This window comes from Silurus aristotelis (genome assembly GCF_946808225.1).
Source record: "Silurus aristotelis genome assembly, chromosome: 18".
Lineage (NCBI taxonomy): Eukaryota > Metazoa > Chordata > Actinopteri > Siluriformes > Siluridae > Silurus > Silurus aristotelis.
The window spans coordinates 10,104,881-10,132,054 of NC_139591.1; the positions used below are offsets into that span (position 1 = coordinate 10,104,881).

At 37.0% G+C, this 27,174-nt stretch overlaps 1 protein-coding gene across 2 annotated transcripts in view; it reads right to left on the minus strand.

The window, feature by feature from the left end:
- Window positions 1-227: 227 nt before the first annotated feature.
- The window catches only part of dclk1a (doublecortin-like kinase 1a), a 57,974-nt gene continuing 31,027 nt past the window's right edge, over window positions 228-27,174 (minus strand). The window contains exons 5-17 of one of the 2 annotated variants that reach the window (XM_083569084.1): window positions 23,340-23,438; window positions 14,098-14,186; window positions 9,147-9,225; window positions 8,626-8,801; window positions 8,293-8,412; window positions 7,076-7,222; window positions 5,710-5,843; window positions 5,512-5,589; window positions 4,991-5,087; window positions 4,601-4,681; window positions 3,033-3,146; window positions 2,360-2,433; window positions 228-1,768 (exon numbers count right to left, since the gene is read on the minus strand). In XM_083569084.1, coding sequence (XP_083425210.1) covers window positions 1,711-1,768; window positions 2,360-2,433; window positions 3,033-3,146; window positions 4,601-4,681; window positions 4,991-5,087; window positions 5,512-5,589; window positions 5,710-5,843; window positions 7,076-7,222; window positions 8,293-8,412; window positions 8,626-8,801; window positions 9,147-9,225; window positions 14,098-14,186; window positions 23,340-23,438 — 1,346 coding nt within the window. In that variant the 3' untranslated portion in view covers window positions 228-1,710. Of the gene's footprint in view, window positions 1,769-2,359; window positions 2,434-3,032; window positions 3,147-4,600; window positions 4,682-4,990; window positions 5,088-5,511; window positions 5,590-5,709; window positions 5,844-7,075; window positions 7,223-8,292; window positions 8,413-8,625; window positions 8,802-9,146; window positions 9,226-14,097; window positions 14,187-15,390; window positions 16,365-23,339; window positions 23,439-27,174 lie in introns of those variants that run through there. The other variant, XM_083569085.1, reaches the window with a different exon arrangement.

The window sequence follows — 27,174 nt, forward strand, 5'->3', positions numbered from 1 at the left end:
GTCTTGAATACATATTTTGGCGGTACCAGGATTTACACACAAATGATTTGATGAATCTTTTGGATGGGGGTGGAGTCATCATAAAAGAAATCACTCCCATCAGGATAAAAAATAAATAAATATGATATCAGTCTGCATACATACAGTGTATCCTGAATCCTTTTAGTTGTAAAGAAAAACAGGCAAATGATAAAAGATTGAATACAAAAAGTATACAAAATCACACATTTTATTTAGCATTATTTTATACCTTTATTGTTTTTTGGGTGTGAACCGGGCACACAGTATAGCTGATTCCTTCATGTCAGACAAGGGTGCAAATAATGTAAACACAAGTAAAATTAGTCTAGCAGTGGCTGTAGACGTACCCAAAACTAGGGAATTTCCTTTTGTATTAATCATTTTTCTCATTATGAGTAATAAACAGAAGCAGTTAGAGTCCTCAAAGCCATGGCACTGATGCTGGTGCAGGTTGGGTGCATCTTTGTTGATTTGACACACAGATTGGTGTTTAAATCTTTCTCGATTCCTTTTTACTTTCTCACCAAATACTAAGTATTCATTAACAAAAAAAAAGGTGATAGTAGATATGGAATGGAATAATGGTCTGACCTTCACTAGATTTTTCCCAGTACACATTATCAGTTATATTTCAAATCAAATTTGCCACTAAAACCCAAAACTTCTGCCCCTTAAGACAAGTTCCCTTTCACATTCCACCATCTCTATATTGATTTTAGTTATAGATTTCCAACATAGAAACCGTGAGATGCTGAATATAATGGACGCAAGTTGTTCCAAAGAAAGTTAGTCTCTTCCACACGCTCACTGCGTTTGTGCTTACGCTTGGTTCAGTTATGTACAGTGAAATGATGACATATGCAATTGCTATACTTGCTAGTGCAGTTAAAGAAATATATACTGTCAATATCAAAATAATTAAAATCATATTATTTACACAGATTACAAAAAAGCGGTCCCCATCTCATGTAAGAGCCTGATCTCTGTTCCAGACAGCACCTTCAGCTGCAATTTCAGCGAGGAGGAGAGCAAAGTGCTGTAAAACTGAGGGAGTATTATTATGATGGGGAGGAAAGTGTTGTTTACACAAAAGACATCTGCTTGGATTCCAGACTGCAGCAATCAGGTCCCTGCGGCTCTGCAGCTTCATATAATCTCTCATTAAAAATGACCAATTTACTGTTACTGAACTGTTAGTTAGCTGCTCCATCCACAAAACCACCAGGAACATTCAGCAAGACTGGACCAAAGATACATGAAATCAGCGGATGAAAGTGTAAGGCTGACTTCTTTTAACTAAAAAAACTCAAAAACAAAACAAATAAATTAATGAAGTGATTCAATTCAAAGAATTCATTGTCAGTTCTGACAAACTACTCGCAATTCTTAGTTGGGCAACAAAGTCCACACTTTCCAAAATGGTTCAGATGAATTCCACACTCCACACTCTGAATCCTTATAAACCCTTCTTCTCTTTCTGCGCTCACCATCTTCACTCAGACCCTAGAAGGGGGAGTTGTGGGAGCAGACAGTCTCACTGGAACAGCCAGAAAAGTCTTCAGACTCAGGTTTAGATGTGAAGGAGGTGGGTATGGTGGGCTAATAGGGCCATTTTTTTGGAGAGATAGATAAAGGACCAGAGTGGAAAGTGGAGGCTACAGAACGGCTGGGTGGTGCAAGGCTCTGTGCTTACATTCTGGTGGCATCCTCATCTGAGAATCTGCCTCTCCTTATAAGAAGTGGTGGCCTAGATGAGGGACAGAGAAAGCATTTGAATTGTTATAGGCACGGCTTAATTAATTATGCCATAATATCATAAGATTGTATTTCATAATTTTGTGTTGCTAAATATGAGATGATGTGTAATTAAAAGCATTTTGTAATTTAAACCAATTGAGCTTAGAGCTGTGCACAGTCTTCAAAGCAAACAACAATTTCCCTGATTATTATTTTATTATTATTACATGCATATACATTCATTCATATAAATGATTAAAGGCAATTCAAAATTTTACAATTTTAAATTCGGTAATTTGGGAACCTTCTGTTTATAGTTTTACAAAGAATCTTTAAGGGTTTTCCCAAAAGAGCTAAAAAAAACCTTTAAATTTATATGTAAACCTGCAAACAAAGGAAAAGGTTTACAGCATCAAGCAAAAATCTAATTTGAAATAAATTAATTAATAAGCAGATGATAAAACATCCAGAGAGTTGTGTATTAAAAATATGGCACAGTACACAGGGTTCATTTGCACAGTGACGCAGCATCACAGGGACAAAGCAGTGCAGTAATACAACAAAACAGGTAAGAAGGAATCTGTTCTCAAACATTATGTACCTTATCCAGAACATCCCTGGGTGCTGATAGAAGTCCAGTGACCCTGATCTCTGGATGCCAAAGTCGTGGTTGAGCTATAAAGAGAAAAAACAAGTTCTCACACATAACACCCCAAGTCAGTTGAAAATAGTTTTAGGACATGCTCAGGCCACTGAAATTGAGATGTACAATATATCATTTACAACTAGTACAATGTATTACACCTCCTCTTTTTGATTCCTGTTATGCACCTTTACTGCATTTATTTTTAAACATTAAACCACATCCAATACTAAGGCAGTGCAGATTTAATTATTGACAGCATTCAACACGTCACAAAAACTATGTGCAGTGTGCAGGTTGGTGTTGACATTTTCCTTATTTTGTTTTTACAAATATAAATCTCTTAACAGAAACTTTGCCGAATTAATGATTATATTCGGTTTGAATATATTTATAAGAAATCTAAGATTATATGGCACAAAAAGTATTAGCATAAACATGAAAATATGAGCAATGAGCCTGTGATTTGATTTATAGCAGAAACTACTGCCTGAATTGATGTTATAGAAAATGAATTATCCCTCTTCTGAGAATCATGAAGAGCACAGTGGTGTAATTACTTGTAAGACATAATGTGATGTAATCATTTAATTCTTTCAAGTCACAGAGCTGTTGCGAGAGCAGGTCTCACCGTGAAAACATCCATTTCTGACATGGGGTTGCTGGGCTTGGGGCTTGTGTTAAAGTGCTTCTTGATCTTTCCTGCCACTGACAGCTGATGCTCATTCTCTGACAAACCCTCATCCTGTGAATGTAATGTGCAATCTTATATAGTGCAAATGAAAGATACCTGATATTTTACTAATGTGGGTGAGTTATGAATAAAAATTAATGAACAAGTCGGTGTTTTTTATTTTAAGCTCACATTTGTCACACAAAGTATAATGTCAAATCTAATGTCTGCTATTTACTGAATGATGTGTAAATAACCCCGGGTCCAAAAAGTTGGGATTCTGTGTACTGTAATTATATTTTTTAATTAAAAACAGAATGCAGTGATTTGCAATTTGCATTTTATTTACAACGGGACATAGAAACAAATCATATGTTTAAACTAAGGAAATGTAGCATTTTATGGAACATTTTGCATTGATGAAAGATTTTACATAAAAATTTAAAGTCATATTGAATTTGATGGCTGCTCAAGGGCTCAAAAAGTTGGGGCAGGGTCATATCTATCACTGTGTAGCATCTTCCATTCTTTTACCAATGACTGAGAGTTTTAGGAGAGGTACGTTTTCCCATTCATGTTTGATACAAAATTCAAGCTGCTCAACAGTCCTGAATCTTCTTTGTCATATATTTTGTTTCATGATGTGCCAAATGTTTTAAGTTAGTAAAAGGACTGTACGCAGGCTAGTTCAGCACTCAGGCTTTTCTACTACATAGCCATGCTGGTACAACATATGCAGTATGCGGTTTAGCATTGTCGTGATGAAATATCCAATATTGTCCCTTAAAGACATATCTGTATGGAAGCATAAAGGTTTCCATTAATGAATCATACTTGTTTTTGGAGCAGTGCTGCCTGAGGGCCCAAAGCTCCCAGACACCCCTTATAGATTTTTGCCCTTGTCCCATGCACACAGAGATTCCTCCAGATTCTCCTAATCTTTTGATGATAATATTCACTGCAAATAATGCTTCTAATCAAAGTTTTCACAATTTGATTTTGAGGAACATATTCAGAAATTGTTTCACAATTTGTAGTTGCAGTTTTTTGCAGATTGGTGAAAATATGTCCATGTTTAATTTTTAGAGGCTCTGTCTCTCCAAGATACTCTTTTTATACCCAATCATGTTACAGACATTTAGTCAATTAACCTATTAACTAACAATTAGTTGCAAAATGTTCTTTTGCCTTTTCTTGCAAATTAAAAATTACCTTCTTTTTAATAATTAGTTAAAATTATTTAATTATTATAACTTTTTTAAATTATGTTTACACACTTGACTTGTTACCCAAGTTTTATTATGAATAACATGTTTTTATGAGATTTGCAGATCATTGCATTTTGTTTTCACACTTTTTTTTAAATTGGGGTTGTATTTCTAGGCTTCTTTGACACAATGTCAACTGTTAAAAGCACTATACAAATGAAATTGAATTAAACTGAATTGAAATGATATATGTAAAAAAAACAACAGTTTTTTTTGGTTGTATTTTGCTACAGAGCAGTATCATCATAAGGTACTTACAGTCACCCAGGGATGTTCCAGCACCTGTAGAGCTGTATATCTCTGATCCACTTCCACCTGCAGCATGGATATAATCAGCTCCTTTACACCCACACCCACACCCACACCCACACACACACACACACACACACACAAACACACACACAAAGAAGAGAGGGGGTGGGGATTATCAGTGTGCATCTAAAACAGATTGCCGAGGTGTTCCTACAAGATTTTAATTATTAAATTCTTTAAACATAAGCATATATATTATAGTTAGTTTTATGCATCTGCATCTGATGGAATTTCTTTTATGCAATAACTCTTAAAAGTGATATATACTGTGCATTTAGATGCCCTAAAAAATTATTGAATGATGTAAGTGGTTTAAAAAAAAAGAAAATCACACACCTTGGCTGAGTCTGACACATTGTCCCAGTATGGGAGAGGGAATTCTAACTGACCCAGCAGAATCTGGTCAAACAGTGCTTCCTGGTCATCTGCACTCCTGTCAAAAGAGAGACAAATTGCAGAAAATCACAGTTAAAAATTAAGAACTAATGAATTGTAATACATCCAGAAAACATAAGGGGGCTGTGCTGCTCCTGCTGCCTTACTAACTCATGTCAATTACACTTCCTACACTGGCTAGCACACATCACACATCATAATTCTGTGAAACAGAAGGCCTACAAAACAACATCCAAAATAATTCAGATAACCAGCAATGCGCCACATTGAGTGCAAATTCTCAGCTTGGACACACCAGTCTGTCCACATTCACACATTTCAATCAGTTTGTATAATAGGAGTTAATATTGAGCTTTTTGAAAGATACAATAAGTCTGATAAATAATTAAAATCTCAGTATAAAATAATATAATGAACACTTCCTAATTTCTTCCAAATAAAACAGAACACAATAATCTCACCCTCGGAACGGTGGGAAGCCACACAGTAGTATGTATGTAATAACTCCAGCTGCCCAAATATCTACCTTAAGGCCATAGCTAGACAGAAAAAGAAGAAGTCATTAGTCTGAAAGGATATAATGATGCTGTACTGCTAAATACACTATATCATCACACCTACACAGACTTGAGAAGCGTTATCAGTGAGAAAAGTCTTACCCGGTCTCTGCAATAATCTCAGGTGCTACATAAGTGGGAGTCCCACAGACAGTGTAGAGTGGCCCATCCACCACTGTGGCCAAGCCAAAGTCTCCCAGCTTTAAAGACTTACTGCCGTCCTGGTGCTCGTACACCTGAATCAGTTTAAAGAGGACAGGTTTTACACTTCAAACAGGAATGTGACTTCAAAACCAAAGCCTAAGTGATATTTAAATATTCTTGTAAATATCTGAAACAATTCTGCCCTTTAAGCAGTAAACCCCTTTTGTGTTTTTTTGTTTAGTGAACTAGTTTGTCTTTTTGCTTAAACCTGAGGGTTTGACTTATGCTAAAGAAGAAAGACAGGCTGCTGTCATAAACACATCTCACGTTCATTACTCTGTTGGGTAATGTCTGAAAGGAGACATGGGGTGGGGGGCATTTGGATTAAGAATGGTATCAAAGTTTGTTTGTTTGTTTGTTTGTTTGTTTCTTTCTTTCTTTCTTTCTTTCGACTTCTCCCATTAGGGGTCGCCACAGCGGATCATCCGTATTAGTGATTCGCATATTCGATTTGGCACATGTTTTACGCTGGATGCCCTTCCTAACGCAACCCTCCCCATTTATCCGGGCTTGGGACCGGCACTAAGAGTAAACCGGCTTGTGCAACCCTAATGGCTGAACCCGGGCCGCGGTGGTGAGAGCGCCGAATCCTAGCCACTAGACCACCAGGGAACCAATGGTATCAAAGTTAGTAATACATGTAATTACTACCAACATAAGGTGAGTGCCAGTGACTCAGTGGCCAATTCACTTTGTGCTAATTAAATTTTACAGCCACAGTGGAGATGTGCCGACAATCATAAAAGCTATGGAACTAGTGAATAGTTAAGATCATTGACCATAATTCAAATCTTTATGTCATAAAAGCTAAGCCATGCTATTAATTTTGGTAAAAAATTTGAGCCTAATATACCCACATACAGTTCTCTGTGAATAATGTTCTAGCTGAATTGCATCATTTATGACCACTCTCTCTTTCTCTCTTAATCATTAACCCATGGTCCTAAAGCCAGGGTACACACACTCACACACTGAGAGTGACATGTGTTTGAAGCGATTTAGTCTTTGCACAGGGTGCAGTATGACTGTCAGTTTGTGAGTCATGTGTCACTTCCTCCCCTCTGACAGTGAGATCACACACTAGGCTCCAGGAAAAAAGAGGCAGGAAGGACAGAGCTGACAGTCAGTGAGTTGTCCACCTGATTTTTTTCTATTTAATTATTACTTTTCCAATTAATTCCCTCTAATTTATTTATTATTTCAATTATTTGTTTAAAGTGCACATGTTCAAATAGCTTTCAGATTAATTAAACAGTCCTCTTACCAAAAGGTTCTCTGGTTTAATATCTCTATGAACGATGTTAAGGCTGTGTAGATATTTAATAGCGTTGGCCAGATTATACAGCATGCCACTCGCATCTCTCTCTGTGTATCTGGTTGCAGAGGTAATAGCATCGAAGAGGTCGCCCCCCTGTGGACAAGCCAGACAATCACACAATTAGCACCTGCAAAGTTTCAAACCAACAGAAAACAGTCCATGTTTTTTTTTTTAACCATTCATATTTTATAACAAAGCTTATTTAGCAGGCACAAGATAATAAGTTTATTAGTTTGTACCTCACATTAACATTAACTTGCTGTTGATAAATAACATTAATAAGTAATATGTTACTGTGGCCTAAATTGTGAAAATCCCTTCACAGAGAGCGCTAAGTGGAGCAGGAGCTTTATATAGAGCAGTGCTGGACAAGCCAGCTGTACTGTAAGGACCAACAAAAGGAGACATTAAACAAAAAGGCCCTCGAAAATCTGTGTGCTCCTTTCTGTCCTGTTTCTCTAAATTTGCAGAGACTAGCATATAGATTGGGTAAAGCCTATATGTTGCCCTGAAATGCTAATCATAAAGTGTATATGTTTAGAAATAAATTATGGAAAAGGGACAAAAAGTGTTAATATTTCACACAACTAATTTAATTATTATAAACGTAATATTACATCTTGGATGTTACTTTTCAGTTGGTTCTTACCTACAGTAAAACTGAAAGATACACAATTTAGGCATTACATTATGATCACCTGAATAATATTGACTGGTCTGTGGCTATGCAGCTCAATACGAAACAAACTGTGATGGATTGTGTACTCTGAGACCTTTTTATAAGAACCAGCATTAACTTCTTTAGCAATTTGAGCTACAGTAGCTTGCCTGTTAATCTGACCACACAGACCAGCCTTCTCTCCCCACATGCATCAATGAGCTGTGTCTGCCCAGTTCATCACTTTTCCTTCCTTGGACCACTTTAGATAGATACTGACCACTGCAGACCCTGCAAGAGCTGCAGTTTTGGATATGCTCTGACCCAGTCGTCTAGCTTTAACAACAACCTCGTCAAATTTGCTAAAATCCTTATGCCACCTTATCCCACCCACTACTAGGTCCCATGATGAGGAGATAATCAGTGTTATTCACTTTACCTGTCTCAATGTTATAATGTCATAATGTTACACTTGATCAGTTTATGCATAGTGCAACATACACACCTTGACAAGTTCCATGACAAGGTAGAGCTCACTGTATGTGTCCATCTCCTCAATCAGCAGCACGATGTTGGGATGTTTAACTCTCCGCAGAATAGCCACCTCGTTCTGAATCATTTGCTCCTAAGAAAGAAAAGCAATTCGGAAATAAAACCTTAACCTAAACTCTGAAAAAACTTTGAGATTAGTGGAATATGTCTTTATAAATCTGAGAAGATATTTCTGTCAAGGCATCATGATGGCAAGAATATTTTGAATATTATACATAAAAAAACATGATTAGTACAGTAAAACCAGCAAATAGTGATTTTTTTTTTTTTACTGTGTCCTACTCACTTTTCCTCTGCATTTGCCTTTATTGATGATTTTCAGAGCATAGGCCCGGCCATTAGAGCGCTCCACACACTCGTGCACTACTGCAAAGTTGCCATCGCCGATTATTCGGCCCACTGAGTAGCGGTCAGAAATGGAGGCTGGGACTGCAGGAGCTGTGATCTCCTCCACAGGCTCAGCTAATCAGAATATAACAAGATACATAAAGACTTTTACATGGAAAAGAGGCATTACATCTAAATCATAAGCACACTTCATGGCAGACAGGTGATCTCACTGCATATCAACAGCTTGCAAATGCTGACATGTCTGCCTTTAAAGCATACTGTCATTGCACCACTGAGACTGTACATAAGAACCAAAAGAAAATATGATGTAATAAATGATGTTTATTATAAGATGGATCAAGCTATAATTTGTTAAATAATTCACTGCCTTTTTTTTATCTCAGAATTCTAAATGGTTTAAACATAGTTTTTGAACAGTAATGTGTAGAAATGGCACAAGTAGTCAAAGCCTCATACCATCACTGACAGCATTGTCCCCTTCATCCAGGATGCAGACCTTTGTCAGCGAGGTGGAAGAGCAGCTCTCTTCAGAGCCCTGAGAGAAGCAGAGCAGTGAAGATCATCTATTTGCACATAATTACAATGGGTGTTGGAAAATGGAAAAATGACATGACATCTATGTGGCAAATGTAAATTTCTAAAGCACTTTGCAGGCAGTTGGTTCACCTCAATATCTTTGCATTTACTTCTACAACTACTATTCTGTGGCTGTTCTTCCTACATCCATGTCACCACAGCTATTCTCACCTTTAAATCTAAGACTCAACACTGTGCTGAGGCAAAACCCTTGGGTGGCTCACTGGCTGGTTGTCATGACAGCAGTGAGGGAGCTGGAGAGAGACTAAGAACAGGCAAAGAGGATGCAAAATGGCTTTTTAACTCCAAGTTTTGGACCCTCGGGGTCAGTGATGAAAATTATTAGAAATGTACCATGATCTGTTATCGGTCATGTGACTGCTTTAGCAAACAGGATGAGCCCAGAGAACATCAATTCCAAAAAACTTTGAGACACTGTATAAAATAAAATAAAATTTGATTATGTATTCTATTTATTTCTCTAAACCTTCTTTAGGACAATGTCAATTGTTAGAATTTCTATATAAAATAAACTGAAATTAATTTTAATGGAAATCAGTGCATGGGCTCAGAAACACCTCCAGAAATCATTGAGTTCGTAGATCCACCACAAATGCAGGTTAAAGCTCTGTTATTCAAAAAAGAGTCCACATTAAAACATGATCCAGAAACGGTGCTCATTTTAAATAGACTGAGACAAAAACTGTCAAACGAATCAAAATTAATTATTTCCTTTGGAAACTATGGATACATATCTGAAAAGAACCCATCAGTGCTCAAGGGTATAAACAGGATTTAGATCAACATATGCTCCTATCCAGACATTGTCTTATTTTTATGGAAGGCCATAAAAAATCATTTGCAAATCATTAACTTGTTTTTTTTTTTACATGTTACACGGCATCCCAACTTTTTTGGAATTGTGGTTATATGTGAAGTCTGTTTGAGTGTATGTGTGTGTGTGTGTGTGTGTGTGTGTGTGTGAGAACAAGAGAGTGAAAAAAAGAGAGAGAAAGAAAGAGGGAGATGGACACAGAGAGAGGGTCAGAAAGGGAGGGAGAAAGAGAGAGAGAGAGAGAGAGAGAGAGAGAGAGAGAGAGAGAGAGAGAGAGAGAGAGAGAGAGAGAGAGAGAGAGAGGAAGAGCATGAGATAGACAGAGAGAGAGAGAGGAAGAGCATGAGAGGGTCAGAGAAAAGGAGAGAAATAGAGAGAGAGAAATAGAGAGAGAGAGAGAGAGAGAGAGAGAGAGAGAGAGAGAGAGAGAGAGAGAGTTACTATTAGTATTGCATTCTGTAACATTTCATTGAGAACACAAGCCATAGTAACAGCAATACAACTTTGTTGCTATGGAAACTGCAGGTCTGTCAGAGTGAGCAACTGTAATCTGTGTGTGAAAGCGAGTACATGCCCATACAAAACAATGTCCTGTTTCCTGTCTCTCTGTTTGCCAAATATGATTATTTCCTGTGCCTCTGTAGACAGTTATGAAAGAACCACTGAGCTCATTCTATGTGATATTACCTTTACTTGTATTTTGATAAACAGTATAGCTCATAAAGAATCTGATATCGGTTGTACCACAGCATGGCTGAATTCTCAATTATGATTTAGGTGTTTTAGAAATCCATGTTTATAAATAAATAAATAAATAAATAAATAAATAAATAAATAAATAAATAAACATTATAAAAAATTATAATTCCTGTCACCCTGAAGTTTATTTCACAAAACACAATTCCTTACTTCATATCACCTTCATTTTAAAGTTCAGACTTTACAATTCACTTCACAAACCTTATTGCTCATCTTTGTTTCTTCATTTCTCTCCCGAGCCCAGAGATTATTTATTTTAATCCAGTCAGAACATCCAGTAATCCACTAAACCATGATTTGCATCATGTACTGTTTGTAATAAGCCTCAAAAGATTTTGTCAGAATTTCACTCAAACTTCATGACTTTAGCGTAACAACAATTAAAAGAGAAACCTTTACTTGATTTTATTATTGGATATGACCAATACTGTGATTGTTGGGATTTCCGTTTTTAGGATAAACCACAATATTTGCTACAATAACGAGTAATTTTCCAGTCTTCTTTGAAAAAAGCACATAGAGAAAGCAAACATTGGACTAGAGAAACTTGCATACACATGAAATATACCACACCAATATAATAAGATATACAACACAAAAGCAAAAAGACAGAATTGTTAGGAATAAAAACAGGAATAAATGATGTGATAAAACAGCACACAATCCAAATTACTTCATGAAAACAAATGAAGACAAATTAATATACAGAAGTAAATGCACAAAACAAATACAGCTATCACATGTAACTAAGTTGTGTGAGAAAAAAAAGGGCAAAAAAAAATGTCAATGACCACTTATCTCACATGTGCAGTGTGATGTTTCTCATGATACTGTAAAAACTAACAAAACCATAAAAACATGCATGAAATTACCTTTTCTTTATACACAGATGGCAGATGCACATGTATTTTTTTGAAAAAACACACACACACACACACACACACACAAATAAAATGACAATTTTTAAAATCAATTACTGTAAAATGAATGACAAGAAACTTACACACAAATGAGAGGAGCATGCAACTCAACAGACAGTAATGTGGTTTATTTCACTGATCGAATTAACAGAATACATTAGAAGGGATAACCAAAGATGTGCCATCATTATAACTGATTACAAATAAAGTGAATGGGAAATAAAATCTGAACTGTAAATAACCGCTCCGGAATGCGTACCAAACTGAAACAGAACCTGCTTTTATACATAATTTGCATATTGTTGGTGAAATGATTAAAAGAACTTTGCCTCACTCCATCCTACATTACTTGCACTATTGCCCTCTACTCTTCCTTACATATCTATTTTTTCATTCATCAGATGTTGCTGTAACAGTTTCCACTTCAAACAGTTAATAGTTAATTTGTGAGAATTCCACTTAAATTACTATTATCAATTAAAATGTTAAATGTAATGTTAAATGTATAAAATCAATATGTCTTTTGCATTCTTCCTTCACTTATATTAGCATAAGCATGATTAATACATGTGTATAAATAGTTCAGTGCTGAGCATAAATTCAGTGTTGGTTCAGATCAAATAAACTGATGTGTATAGCAAATGAGCAGATGTGGAGAATCAGTATTATGCATAATGTATTCAACAACAAAAGAATCACTAAATACCATTAGCATAGAACCACAGTTTAAGTAAAGGAACAAAGATTTTTTTTAAAAAGTAGGAGTATTAAAACTAAGCATAAATGCCAGAGGCCATGCAAAATTTAAGGCTCAGCTCAGTGTCTGACTCTCAAATAACAAAACAGGAACATTCAGTACTGAAGTCAACGCATTAATGCAGGAACGCTTTTCATCTTCCTTACCCCATTCACAAAATGTGAGCTTTTTTTCATACTGTGACCTACTTATATGGCAGACAGCTGTGAAGCCATCAAGATTCTGTCTTTCTTAGAGTCGATCATCAGACTGCTTAAATCTGTCCTCTGGAGATGTGGAGAACTGTGTAAAGCATTCCTCCTCAGATTAAAGTACACTGAGATCATCCTGCTTCGAGCGCTCTTCCAGTGATAACTGACTGGTGCGGATATGTGCAGTGAATATGAAACAGGGTGGGATGAACTCAGAGAGTAATTTTTTTATCTCGGGGAATGACTCAGTTTTAGGATAATCCGATGTTAGTTGTTTTATCATTCAGCAGCAGCTGTGCCACAAATTCTCCTGTCTAAGTTTCCTACCGTATACACGCAGCTCATGAAAAGACTAAGTTCCAGACACTCCATGAAATACTTCTGGCTACAGTACAAAATGTCAGTCTTTTACTCACCCTCCAATCTAAATGACAACTTTTTTACACTACCACATACTGGCACCACATGAAAAAAGCGAAACATTGCCAGGATGAGCCAGAAATCAAAAATCTATACACACACACACACACACACACACACACACACACACACGCAACAAGGGCACAGTTTTACTGTTTTGGATAAAGTGAAGAGGGAGCGATAAAGAGAGAGAGAGAGAGAGAGAGAGAGAGAGAGAGAGAGAGAGAGAGAGAGAGAGCGAAAGAGCGAAAGAGCGAGAGAGAGAGAGCAAGAGAGAGAGAGCGAGAGAGAGAGAGAGAGATTTTTGTTAATTACATAATTACATGGTTGGTGACAGGTCTTGATTGACCATGGGCACACTATCCCTACCTCCTCATTAACTGATGCAGCAGGATTTGGAACACTTCAATGTGGTTACACACATCTTTAGCCCCTTACAACACAAACCAAAGAAAATAAATGTGGACAGTAAAACCCGAACTCCCACTGAGTTGCATGCTCATTCAATGACCAAAATGTACACTCTATTTCCAACAGTAGACAGTGTGTCTACTCATCATTACAAAACTACTAAAAGGCAGAGGTTGCTTTCCATAAACAAATCTACTGGGCTTTCACACATGGCTCTGGTGGCCAAATAAGTATGAGTGTGTGACAACGTTCAGGTGATTCCCCATTGTTAGATATCCCATTGCTATTTTCCCTCTGAGCGAGTGTGTGGAGTTAGGCTGCATGTTTGGTGCCTGCCCTGTCCTTCTCCTGAGAACACATAAGGAGTGCGTTACCAATGGCTGGAACAGGGAAGGCTGTCTAAAGGAATTAATAATCCACAAAAAAATAATCCAACATGGAAATAAAAATGAACATAAAATAAAATAGGATCGAGGCAGATTTAACTAAGCATGAGTTGTATGATGGTGCATAAGTGTATGCAAAATAATGTATTTACCTTTTTAAGGCTTCCCTGACTGGCTGGAGTTGGACTGGGTGATTTCATACAGTTTACTGTAGACAGCTGGCTGGCTGGAGTCCCATTCACTACGAGCAAATAAGAAACACAGTTGGTTTTATCAGCCAATAAATAAGATTCAGGAAATCTGACTTGTTGACACTGAAACATTAATAGTACAATACAAACAATGGCCACTGAATTAAAGCAACATAAACAAACATATCCTGGATTTGGAGGAGGTGAAGCAAACACAATGTTACAGTGTAGAAACACATAGAATAGCCAGTATACATCTTTATTTCTAATGCACTCTTATGGACAACTTTTCTATAATATGACACTGTAGCCTTACACTAAATCCTTCCAATAATATAGTGCTCTAGGCCTGAACCTGGCTCCAGGAAAGCAGCTGCATGTATAAGGAGCTGTGGGATAAGAAGACATCACCCACACAGTTTTGCCCACACATCTTCCTCCCACACTTGGACATCAATCCATCCCTCCCACTAAACATTCCCTGCTAAACACAGAAGCAGGAAAACTATAAAGTAAAACATGCTTCCACATTTTATTTCATACACAGCTTGCAAAATTATCTATTAGCATTTAGATTAATCACTGCTACACTGGGACAGATGATTTTACCTTTTGACCCACTGGTCACAACAAACAAGAATGCAAAAACAATAGCCAATCGATTAGCAGAGATTATACTAAAGGATATGACAATATAATGCTGACTGTCGGATCTTGCACATGAATTCCAAACACAAATTAATGCACATGACTTGGCAACAGAATCTTACTGAGAGTAGACTGGGTTATCAAGAGGATGTGAGTATCAGAGTAGTGTCGGGTTTCACAGCACACAAGCTCTTGTGCAATTTTTTTTACAGGCAAAAAGAAAATTACAATGAGCAAAAAATCTAACAAAACATGAAGGTAGGGGCAACATCTAAGTACAGGGACATCTCATGATGTAATTCATCATTCATGCATCCGTTTTTATATTTGAAACACTTTTAAAAATCCGGATTTCAAATTAAGCACTAAAATATGAAAGATCAACCATATGCAGCAGAGGATCACATCTGACAGCTAAAAGAAAGCAGTTGGGAAATGACACTTACAAATTGTATAGATTGTCTTAAACGATTACCAGTACAGTCGTTAATTCCTACTGCCTATATTGAATACCTGACCAACGCTTCAATAAACCGTTCAAACACTGGAGAGCCCAAAAAAGCATTCTTCGACAAGAAAATCCATGCAGCGCAGGTGATCTCCTACCTTCGTATTGCAGCATACCGGAGTCAGACACAGTGCAGGTTAATCCGAAAGGCAGGAGGAAGCGGCGCACACTTTCTGAGCGCTCGAGCGCTTCGGCTGCAATTAGAATGAATGAACGAAAGGGGCGGAGCGCCAGCGCGAGCGCTAGCGGTCGACTGTAGGCGGGCGGTCTGCGAGCGTAGTCGCTGACGAGAAGCCGCGCGCATGCGCAAGACACCCCACCGTAGTGGGTGGCGCGGGCGTGGATCGTTGTAGAGGAGATCTGAATTTTGTCACTGACAGACGGTCTGCGGTGGTGAAGCGATTAGGAGAGAAGCAAAAAAACTCACAAACAAACGCCGTAATTAAACATACGCAGGCGTTTGGTGTGTACACCATATTTTTTCCTTGAAGTGGTAAACAGATTACGAACACACGAGTAACTATAATTCACGTCAGGATGGAAGTATGAAATAAGCAGTGTGTATCAGGCTACACGTCAACGTTTCTCTCATACGGTAACATGAGCCACGTGAAAACTAGGCGACTAATACAAGTACTGCTGTTAGTGAACAGGACAATGCTGGGGTTCTACTGTGTTCTTTTGACTCATGCACCTTTTGAAAGGCTTAAAAAGTAAACAGATCCAGATAATTATTAGGGGAAATGTAAGGGGCAGTTGGCACGAGAGGCCTACAGCTCACCTGTTATATTCCAAAATAAATTACATGTAATTAAATGTAACTAATTTTTTTTTAAACTAAACATTTTCTTTCTGATCTCCGTTATAAATATTAATTCTCTAAGATTCTGATCGTTTTTATTGTCAAAATTGCAGAGTTCGGCTGAGATTAAGTAAGTAAAGCACAAAAGGTGTGATGTGTGAAAGATATTTAGTCTTGTTGCTATCGATAAAACTAAACTAAAAAAAAATAAAAAATAAAAAATAGCAAAAAAAGGCAGCCATTACCCCTGCCGCAATGATCAGGGCATGTGAGAGCCCAAGTACTGATGACTCTCCCATTCCTCCTACTGGTGTCTATCTCTAACAAAATTTACAGTTGGCATGAAAACCTTACAAATATTTGCTTTACAATTACAACTTCTATTTTTACAATATATTAATAGATGCCATTGTCCAGAAGGATAGGCATATGGGTTTCATTTATAAATAAAGGCAATAGTATGCAATGTATATTTTCATTTTTGAATGATTTAACATCCAAACAATATTTGCATCAAGAGCTGTTAAAAGATTTTTCTGAAAATTTAATCAGATATATTTCTACCAAGTGATAATGAAAATCAGACTTAAATCCTATTCACAGACTACACTAAAAACAGCTAAATCCATGGAGTAAATCATGTCTCATCTAGGCTATACTGAATGTGCGTAACGAATGCAATATTAAATATGAATAATAGCCTTGCCTAATCAAACCAAGTTAATGAGAATTTAATCATTTAATTTCTTCAAACTTGTGTGAGTAAATCTAGTCTGTCCAGTGCCTCAATAAGCCTTGATCTTTATTTATAATTTGTTTTACTTTAAACTGCATAATGTATTTTAAACCTTGTTTTTACTGCGCATTTTTGTCAGTTTATGATGCAGCATGGGCTCTATTTTTATTTATTTATTTATTGAATGCTGGTCAATGTTTAAGACTTGAATTTGTAATCAATCAGAAAATATGACTTTTGAGATAAGGTTATAATGTGGTTTTCAGCCTTCATTGAGGTGCTAATTTCAAATAGAGAACTGCATGTATGTGTAAGTGTGTGAATGGCAACGCAAAGAGAAACAGGGGGTGAAATACACTCATGGGCACCATCTGTGGCACCATGTTAATGTGATGCAAGTGATGCATTCGTAGTCAGACTGCACTATGTTATTTTGGTTCATTGCTTCAGCACTTTCTCAAAGCAGCTTGCAATGAAAGCCTATAAAAGAGCTAATCCCTGTCACCCCCTTTCCCCCCACAGAATGAGTCTTGTAGAACTGCATGGCCATCTGGAGTGTCTTCCAGGATGGGCTAAGCCTCAATTAGGTTGAAAAGTTAATTGGTTAACAAACATCTAAAAAGTGGATAATGTTTAACAACATTTAACAACTTCAAACATTTTGCCAATTGAATTGTTCATGAGAAAGCCAGATTTGTGCTTCAGCCAGTCAGATTTGGAGAGCTGGCTGAAGACCAATCTTTGATCAGCAAGTCTGAACAAATGTTTCTTTTGGTTAAGGCAAAACCTTAGAAGTATCTATTGTGAGCTGTTTACTGTACGCAAAGACTTTTTGTATTAATGGGTAAATATTTTTTCTAAAGATAAGATCAGTGCCAAACATGGCCCTGTCCTAATTATTTTTTAAACATGTTGGAGATAACAAATTCAAAATTAAGTTTTTAAAAATGTTTTATTAGAATGCTAAATTTCCTAAGTTTAAATATGTTATGTTTCTTTTGTGTACAAAATAAGGTTTCATGAGATTTGCAAATCAATTTACCAATTGCAGTCTATTTTTAATTACATTTTAGACAGCATGTCAACTTTTTGGGATTTAGGATTATGTAAATGAGTGAATGGCAAAGCTGTCATCAACAATCAAACCTATAAAACATTCTTTCTGTTTTGTACATGATTTCATAATTTTTTTTTTTTTTTAGTATTCTTCAGTATGAATGTACAATGTTAAAAATAATAAAAATAAAAAAAGGGTGTCTAATCCTTTGATTGGTTCTGTGTGTATATATAAACAAAAGTATTAGGACACCCGACCATTACACCAACAGGCACTGTAATGACATTACATCTAAATACATAATGCTAATATGGAGTTAATCCCCCTTTTCTGCTATAACAGCTTTTATTTACTCTAATAAGCTTTCCACAACAATTTATATTTGTTTCTTTTGGAATTCTTCGGCCATTTGGAACATATGTGATGTCAGACTTTATGAGGTCTGTCGTTTTGTGGCTAAGTTGATGCTGTTCCTAAACGCTTACTCTTTCCAATAATACCACCTACATTTGGCTGTGGAATATCTAGCTTTGATGTAATTTTATTGCAAAGCTGAACTGAATTATTGCAAAGCTGGCATCCTATTACAGTTTCACCTGAATCCACTGAGCTCTTCAAAATGACCCAGGCTAGGAGCATGAATTACAGTATGCCTGTGGCAATGGGTCTGACTGAAACACCTGAATTCAAAAATTAAGAGGTGTGTCTCAATACTTCTGTCAATATAGTGCACATATATGCAACCCACTGAAGATATCTGTTAATTTTGCTTTAGTATTTTGCTGTGTGCGCACACCTTGTTGAAAGTTTCCTATCCAGCCAAGTCAAGTCCCTTCATATCTCTGAATTAGAAGTACTTAGCAAGCATCACGATGTCATAATTTGTTTAATTAAGAACTCGTACTGTAATTCATAAAAAAAAAAAATTCTGAGTTTTAATTGCCCCAATCACCAGGCTCCACACTGTGAGGGCAGGTAGTAGGCTCTCTACCTCTATTATGGTGCTTTTTTTATATCCATTATCTGTCTGCAATTCATCCATCAGTCATCCATCATGCTTTTTTTCCTACCTTCATGGTGATGGTGATGGATTGTTGTGCACCCTAATTTTTAACACCATCATAATTTATATATATATATATATATATATATATATATATATATATATATATATATATATATATATATATATAATTGTATTTAATGGCTGTTTTACACATTGCCTTAAAGTAAATGCAATAATTATGTAGTTGCCTATATTTTATATGTGTAATGGATATTTAAGGAATTTCCTGTCCTGCCATAATAAGCTGCAATAAAACATATAAAATCAGACAGGGGAGTGAGATTCTTCAACAGCTGTTCTATGCCATGGTGAATTTTGGATCTAATGAAATTTCTATTTGGGGAGCAACTGTATGACCTACAACAGAGCTCCAGAGAAAAGTGCACAGACCAACACACTGTTACCAAGTGGATTCTGCAGAAACAAAAGACAGAACTGTTGTGAGAAATAAAAAAAATAGAAAGACTGTGTGTCTTTTAATGGAATTCTAAAATACTATTTGATTTTTATAAGATTTATTTTAATTTATCGGAACACAACAACAGAAATAAAATAAAGACACAGGGTTTAAAGCAGAGTTCCTATGTCACTATTTTATTTTTAAATAGGCTTAAATATAGTCATACTCTATAGCATTCATATTCTGCATATTCAGATTGCCTCTATTTAAGTAAGACTATGCAACCATGTGACTAGCCAACATTAGAAGACAAGCATGACAAAAATAGCAGGACCAGAATAAAAAAAACAAATAATTATTTTACCAAGAAATTCAAACCACCACATATCCAAAGCCAAGGACTATGTATATTTAAGATTGGGTAAAGGGATGCTGTATGCACATATCTCTTTTGAGACATGAGTAAACTGTTTGTCTTCTCCAGTGTGTAATAAGATGTGATTTAGCAGTGGATTATAATGATTGAAGCTCCCGGCTCACCTGTGTGGCAGAGTCGCTCCATAATAATTTTCACCGAGAGCTCAGCACAAGCAAATCCCAAGTAGAATTTGGTGCACTAATTAAAGCGTAACATTCTAACAATTACTCTGGGTCATAAAAAAGTTAATTTGACCAAGGTGAACTTATATCACTGACAGCTCATTGACTAAGTTTCTCAGCCAATGATCAGAAAATGAGTTAAAATCACAAGATGGACAGAAAACTACTATTGTTTTATGAATTTTTAATTATCCTAATGACTTAATCCTGTGATAGGATTTTATGTTGTCACCACTGTAAGTTGCTGTAAGAAGTCGAGTCTGTAAGTTGATTAAAATAAATATGTGGATCCTTGAGTTGGTCTCAGCTGTTTTATTATAATGGCAGTCCACACAGTGTTTTAAGAGAAAGAAACTGTGGATTTTATATAAGGAGCTGATGTTAGCGCATCTGAGTGGATGTAACACCTGCTTCTGAGATGAAATTTAATGAAAGAGGTGAAGGGGTGAAAGCTGCAGATGAAAAATAGACAAATAGCAATCATTTATTCCCAGAGAGCACTTATGAGTGTCTGCAAACAGATGTGGAATTTTTAGAAATCATCAGCAAAGTATGTTTTTATGTTGTACTTGGGGAGGGAGGGGGAGCTGGCTGCTCTCCTTCGTACACCAGACTGCTAAACTTAGCCTGATTATAGAAACATCACTGACGGAGTTGGTTATATAAACTGCGTGTGAGGCGCTGTTCTTCTAACAGTCTATGTATTTTGGCTTTTTAAAGGAGTATAAACACATATGTATTGTATATCTCTATCGCCACCTGATTCTATAGATAGTGATGCATATTGACAAAAAAATATATATCTTTTTAGTGCAAAATGCATGCACTGGGATGTTATTTCCACAAGCACTCTTGCCTTCACAGAAGCGTGTTGCTTTAGGAACATTTTCCTCTTGTTTTTTCCCCCACATTAACATTCTGAAAATGTGCTTTTGGTACGCTGAGGCTTTCAGCACAACACCAAGCTTGTACTTCACTCACGCTGAGTGTCTGTAAACTAATGATTTGTCTGGTGGGACAAACCAATCTGATAAGCATGCGATGAGCGGAGCTCAGTAAACTGAGCCGGAAGCTCCCCTGCCAAACAGGAAGTTGTGTCCTTATATGGGCATCACCATTGTCTCCAAGGCAGCAGCTTCCTTGGACTGTATCACCATGACAACCCCTCTGACCAGACTAAGCCTCTTCAGCTGGCATAGTTTAAACCAATCATATCAAAGTCATTTCCAGCAGTGGAGAGCAAATAAATAAAACACACCTTCCTTCTAGATCTCTCTGTTTCACACACGATCACACACATGATCATAGACACACACACAAACACACACCAGATGATTAGATAGAGATAGATAGATAGATAGAAAGATAGATAGAAAGATAGATAGATAGATAGATAGATAGATAGATAGATAGATAGATAGATAGATAGATAGATAGATAGATAGATAGATAGATAGATAGATAGATAGATAGATAGATAGATAGATAGACAGACAGACAGACAGACAGACAGACAGACAGACAGACAGACAGACAGACAGACAGACAGACAGACAGACAAACAGGTAGGTAGGTAGGTAGGTAGGTAGGTAGGTAGGTAGGTAGATTCCAGTAGAGTATAAAGGGGATTTGTCAGTATGCGTTTTATTGATTTTCAGTGACCTTTTATTTAAAAGGGGCCAATGGACCCAAACCCCAGCAAAATGCCCTCCACTGCATAACAGACCCACCACTTTATTAAAGTTCTCATAAGCACACAGACAGACACACACATATATATTATACAAAGAGATTATTACTCTATTTAGTGCAAAAGTTCTCTGCAAGATTGAGTCACTGCCCCACCCCTTTACTTTCTCTCTCTCTCTCTCTCTCTCTCTCTCTCTCTCTCTCTCTCTCTCTCTCTCTCTCTCTCTTTTCCCCTGTGTTTGTCTGTCTGACTCACTGTCTACCTCTGTTTACTGTCCCTCATCTGTCCCTTATCATCATGTGTTCACAGTCTTCAATCCTTTTCTTCACTCTAGTTTTTTTCAACATCACCTTCTTCCTCCCCTACAATTCTTGTGAATAACAAAGTCATAAACTGATGCAATCCTGCAATCCTGCCCAGAGACATCTGCAGCCATGCTGCCTGAGTTGCCAGACGCCGACAGCTTCTTATTTGCTGCAATATTTGTGCATTAGTAATGAGCGTAAGGTGTATGTGAGGGTAACGATATGAATCACCATCTTAGCAGAAAATCAATTCCAAGTTTTCTCAGATAGCTGGGGGGATTTTAATCTAAACTTGCTCTGAGTTTATTCACTCATCTTCAGTAACTGCTTTATAGTAGTCAGTGTTGCAGATCCGGAGCCTTTACATTGAAACACTGTGTACTAGTAAGAAATAAACCCTCAGTACATTGTGGAGCACCATACACACACATTTATACCTACTTTAGCTTTAGCAACCACCTACCCATGTTACCTATGTGTTCTTGAGAACCCAGAAGAAACCTACAGAAGAAAAATATGTGATACTCCACAGAGAGTAAATGAACTGTGTTAATGTAGATTTCCTTTCAATTGCTAATAGTAGCTAATTATCCTCTTTTGCAAAACAGCTATCAAAAAGGGAGACCAAAGGCGAACACATAATACTGCTCATGTAAATTTAGTGAGCAGCAGGATGTGCATAGCCACACTTACACGCCCCCGTCCATATACTTATGCTCACAGACATCCATGTTGGGTAAGCATTACTCTGATCAACAGAAAAAAGATCAAAAACACCTGTCCCATGCAGTGAGCAAGACCATATGTACACTTTTTTACTCTCAAAAATTATTTACATATACATAAATACTACTTTAACATAACATGTTTTCCAGACTTGTATGAAAATTCAAAAAAGTCAAAAATATAACTGCATTTCAAGTTTTGAGCAAAAAAAAACATAATTGGAAAGAATCATTTAAGCCTGAAAGCTGAGCTTTTATTTTAGATAGAATAATATTGTCTAAACAAACCCTTATTATATTTGCAAGTGTTTGTAAATTGAAAACAATGGAATTTATGTCATCTTTTTCCAAACTAAATGTCTCTTTGATAGCCTCCCTGACTGTCTACTTGTCTTTTAGTCAATTTTGGAGAGGCATGTGATTTGTCAGATAAAAGTGAGCAAATGTGAAGGAAAGCATACAAAAATATTTTAGAGTTCAGGTTATAATTTTTTACAGGTTATAATATAGAATTTTTGGGTGGGGAGACTGGACATGATTTTTTTAATTTTATTATAATTAAATTTATTACAAAACAAAATCTGCCGTTTTAACAAGATGTGTTGAGTTTTATATCCATTGTATATAATGAACTGGGGTTTGGCATTGCATATGCGTGTATATTACCTGAGGGTGACTTGCCGCATCTGGAGGGTGTCACATTCCTGGGAGATACTCTACTTACAAGACTCTTTCCACAAGATGATGATTTTATCAGTCTGCATTCTGTTATTTGAGAAAAACAAATAAAAGGACACAATTATTAGGTTAATGACAGTGAACAAGACACAGCACCTACACACATATAAGTCTTATACAATTGTAGTGGAGGATTGAAACTCATGTCATTATATGCCCTCGGTTGATCTACTGATTAAAGTGGTTCAGAGTGCTGCTTAACATACATTCAAATTTTATAGCTATATAACTACACTGAAGTCACGTGTGAACATATAAGTGTTCAAGACATAGAATATTATTTAAATATTTTTTACTCACCAATACCAATATTCAGTGATTTATCATGATCTGTGGAGAAAACTACTTCTATCAGGAGAGAAAGGTTTCATCACCAGATGATTTGCAATGACCATGGCAGCATGCTAGTACAGAAGGGAGCTGGTAGTTGGCTATAAATTGCTCCTATTTGTGTGAATAAGTGTATAAATGTGCATGTGCATGGTGTCCTGTAATCGGCTGCGGTGTATTCCCACTTCACGCTTAGTGGTCCTGGAATAGGATCTGGATTCATGATGACCCTGACTTAAATAAACTACTGAAGATAAAAGAATAAATGAATCAATTAAAAAATATTTGTTTTTAGAATATTCCATACTCATTATAAAGGGTGCCATCAATCTCTGCTTTTGCCTCTTTTCCATTTCCATCATTTTCAGCTCCTTATTTCAAATACACAGACTATTACATCTTTAGACTAATAAAAATGTGTCGATGTGCTGAGCCGTGTGTGTGTGTGTGTTTGTGAATATTAACATATATGCATACATGTTATTTTGTTATTGTGTATTTTTCTCATTTTTAGGCAATATTTTACTATTTAATATTTCCAAAATTCTAATATTTGTATTTCAATATTTTCAACTTCAAATCATACAGTGAGGAAAATAAGTATTTGAACACCCTGCTATTTTGCAAGTTCTCCCACTTAGAAATCATGGAGGGGTCTGAAATTGTCATCGTAGGTGCATGTCCACTGTGAGAGACATAATCTAAAAAAAAAAATCCAGAAATCACAATATATGATTTTTAAACTATTTATTTGTATGATACAGCTGCAAATAAGTATTTGAACACCTGTCTATCAGCTAGAATTCTGACCCTCAAAGACCTGTTAGTCTGCCTTTAAATTGTCCACCTTTATTATCCTAAATTAGATGCACCTGTTTGAGGTCGTTAGCTGCATAAAGACACCTGTCCACCCCATACAATCAGTAAGAATCCAACTACTAACATGGCCAAGACCAAAGAGCTGTCCAAAGACACTAGAGACAAAATTGTACACCTCCACAAGGCTGGAAAGGGCTACAGGGAAATTCCCAAGCAGCTTGGTGAAAAAAGGTCCACTGTTGGAGCAATCATTAGAAAATGGAAGAAGCTAAACGTGACTGTCAATCTCCCTCGGACTGGGCCTCAATGCAAGATCTCACCTCGTGGGGTCTCAATGATCCTACGGAAGGTGAGAAATCAGCCCAGAACGACACGGGAGGAGCTGGTCAATGACCTTAAAAGAGCTGGGACCACCGTTTCCAAGGTTACTGTTGGTAAAACACTAAGACGTCATGGTTTGAAGTCATGCATGGCATGGAAGGTTCCCCTGCTTAAACCAGCACATGTCCAGGCAACTCTTAAGTTTGCCAATGATCATTTGGATGATCCAGAGGAGTCATGGGAGAAAGTCATGTGGTCAGATGAGACCAAAATAGAACTTTTGGGTCATAATTCCACTAAACGTGTTTGGAGGAAGAAGAATGATGAGTACCATCCCAAGAACACCATCCCTACTGTGAAGCATGGGGGTGGTAGCATCATGCTTTGGGGGTGTTTTTCTGCACATGGGACAGGGCGACTGCACTGTATTAAGGAGAGGATGACCGGGCCATGTATTGCGAGATTTTGGGGAACAACCTCTTTCCCTCAGATATAGCATTGAAAATGGGTCGAGGCTGGGTCTTCCAACATGACAATAACCCGAAGCACACAGCCAGGATAACCAAGGAGTGGCTCTGTAAGAAGCATATCAAGATTCTGGCATGGCCTAGCCAGTCTCCAGACCTAAACTTAATAGAGAATCTTTAAAGGGAGCTCAAACTCCGTGTTTCTAAGCGACAGGCCAGAAACCTGACTGATCTAGAGAAGATCTGTGTGGAGGAGTGGGCAAAATCCCTCCTGCAGTGTGTGCAAACCTGGTGAAAAACTACAGGAAACGTTTGACCACTGTAATTGCAAACAAAGGCTACTGTACCAAATATTAACATTGACTTTCTCAGGTGTTCAAATACTTATTTGCAGCTGTATCATACAAATAAATAGTTAAAAAATCATACATTGTGATTTCTGAATTTTTTTTTTTAGATTATGTCTCTCACAGTGGACATGCACCTACAATGACAATTTCAGACCCCTCCATGATTTCTAAGTGGGAGAACTTGCAAAATCGCAGGGTGTTCAAATACTTATTTTCCTCACTGTATATATTTAGAGGAATTATATAAATGCCACATTATTCTGCTGTTTATGCAATACAGTGGCCAAAAAAAGTTTGATCACATAACCCTATCCAGGGTATCCGAGCTGTTAATATTATTAGCGCTGTTAATGTTGTTGATGTTGTTGTTAACGTTGTTGATGTGAACTGCATCTTTGGGTTTGTGTTTAAATTCCAAAGAGCAAATCTACATACAGTACAATATATACAATTAGAATTTTATTACATTATGGTTCATATTTTTTTTTCAAATATCATTCCACTTTATACCAATTTTAGCTTTGTTTATTGCAATTGATTTGTTTTTCCCACTTGGCATTTTCAGCAAAAAGTGATGAATTCAGATGAGCATGCATTAAGTTTGCAACACTGTGTAAGACAGAAAATGTCACAGTCAATTAAGATAGCATTGAGTCATTCCAGACTTCTGATTTAACTCTTCAATGAAGTTGCTATTCATTTTAAAACCTGCATTTAAACTGTTACACTTATGTGCATGAACATCATCAGTTAGGAAAATAAGTATTTGAACACCCTGCTATTTTGCAAGTTCTCCCACTTAGAAATCATAGAGGGGTCTGAAATTGTCATCGTAGGTGCATGTCCACTGTGAGAGACATAATCTAAAAAAAAAAATCCAGAAAACACTATGTATGATTTTTTTAAACTATTTATTTGTATGATACAGCTGCAAATAAGTATTTGAACACCTGAGAAAGTCAATGTTAATATTTGGTACAGTAGCCTTTGTTTGCAATTACAGAGGTCAAACGTTTCCTGTAGTTTTTCACCAGGTTTGCACACACTGCAGGAGGGATTTTGGCCCACTCCTCCACACAGATCTTCTCTAGATCAGTCAGGTATCTGGCCTGTCGCTGAGAAACACAGAGTTTGAGCTCCCTCCAAAGATTCTCTATTGGGTTTAGGTCTGGAGACTGGCTAGGCCATGCCAGAACCTTGATATGCTTCTTACAGAGCCACTCCTTGGTTATCCTGGCTGTGTCCTTCGAGTCATTGTCATCTTGGAAGACCCAGCCTTGACCCATCTTCAATGCTCTAACTGAGGGAAGGAGGTTGTTCCCAAAAATCTCGCAATACATGGCCCCGGTCATCCTCTCCTTAATACAGTGCAGTCGCCCTGTCCCATGTGCAGAAAAACACCCCCAAAGCATGATGCTACCACCCCCATGCTTCACAGTAAGGATGGTGTTCTTGGGATGGTACTCATAATTTTTC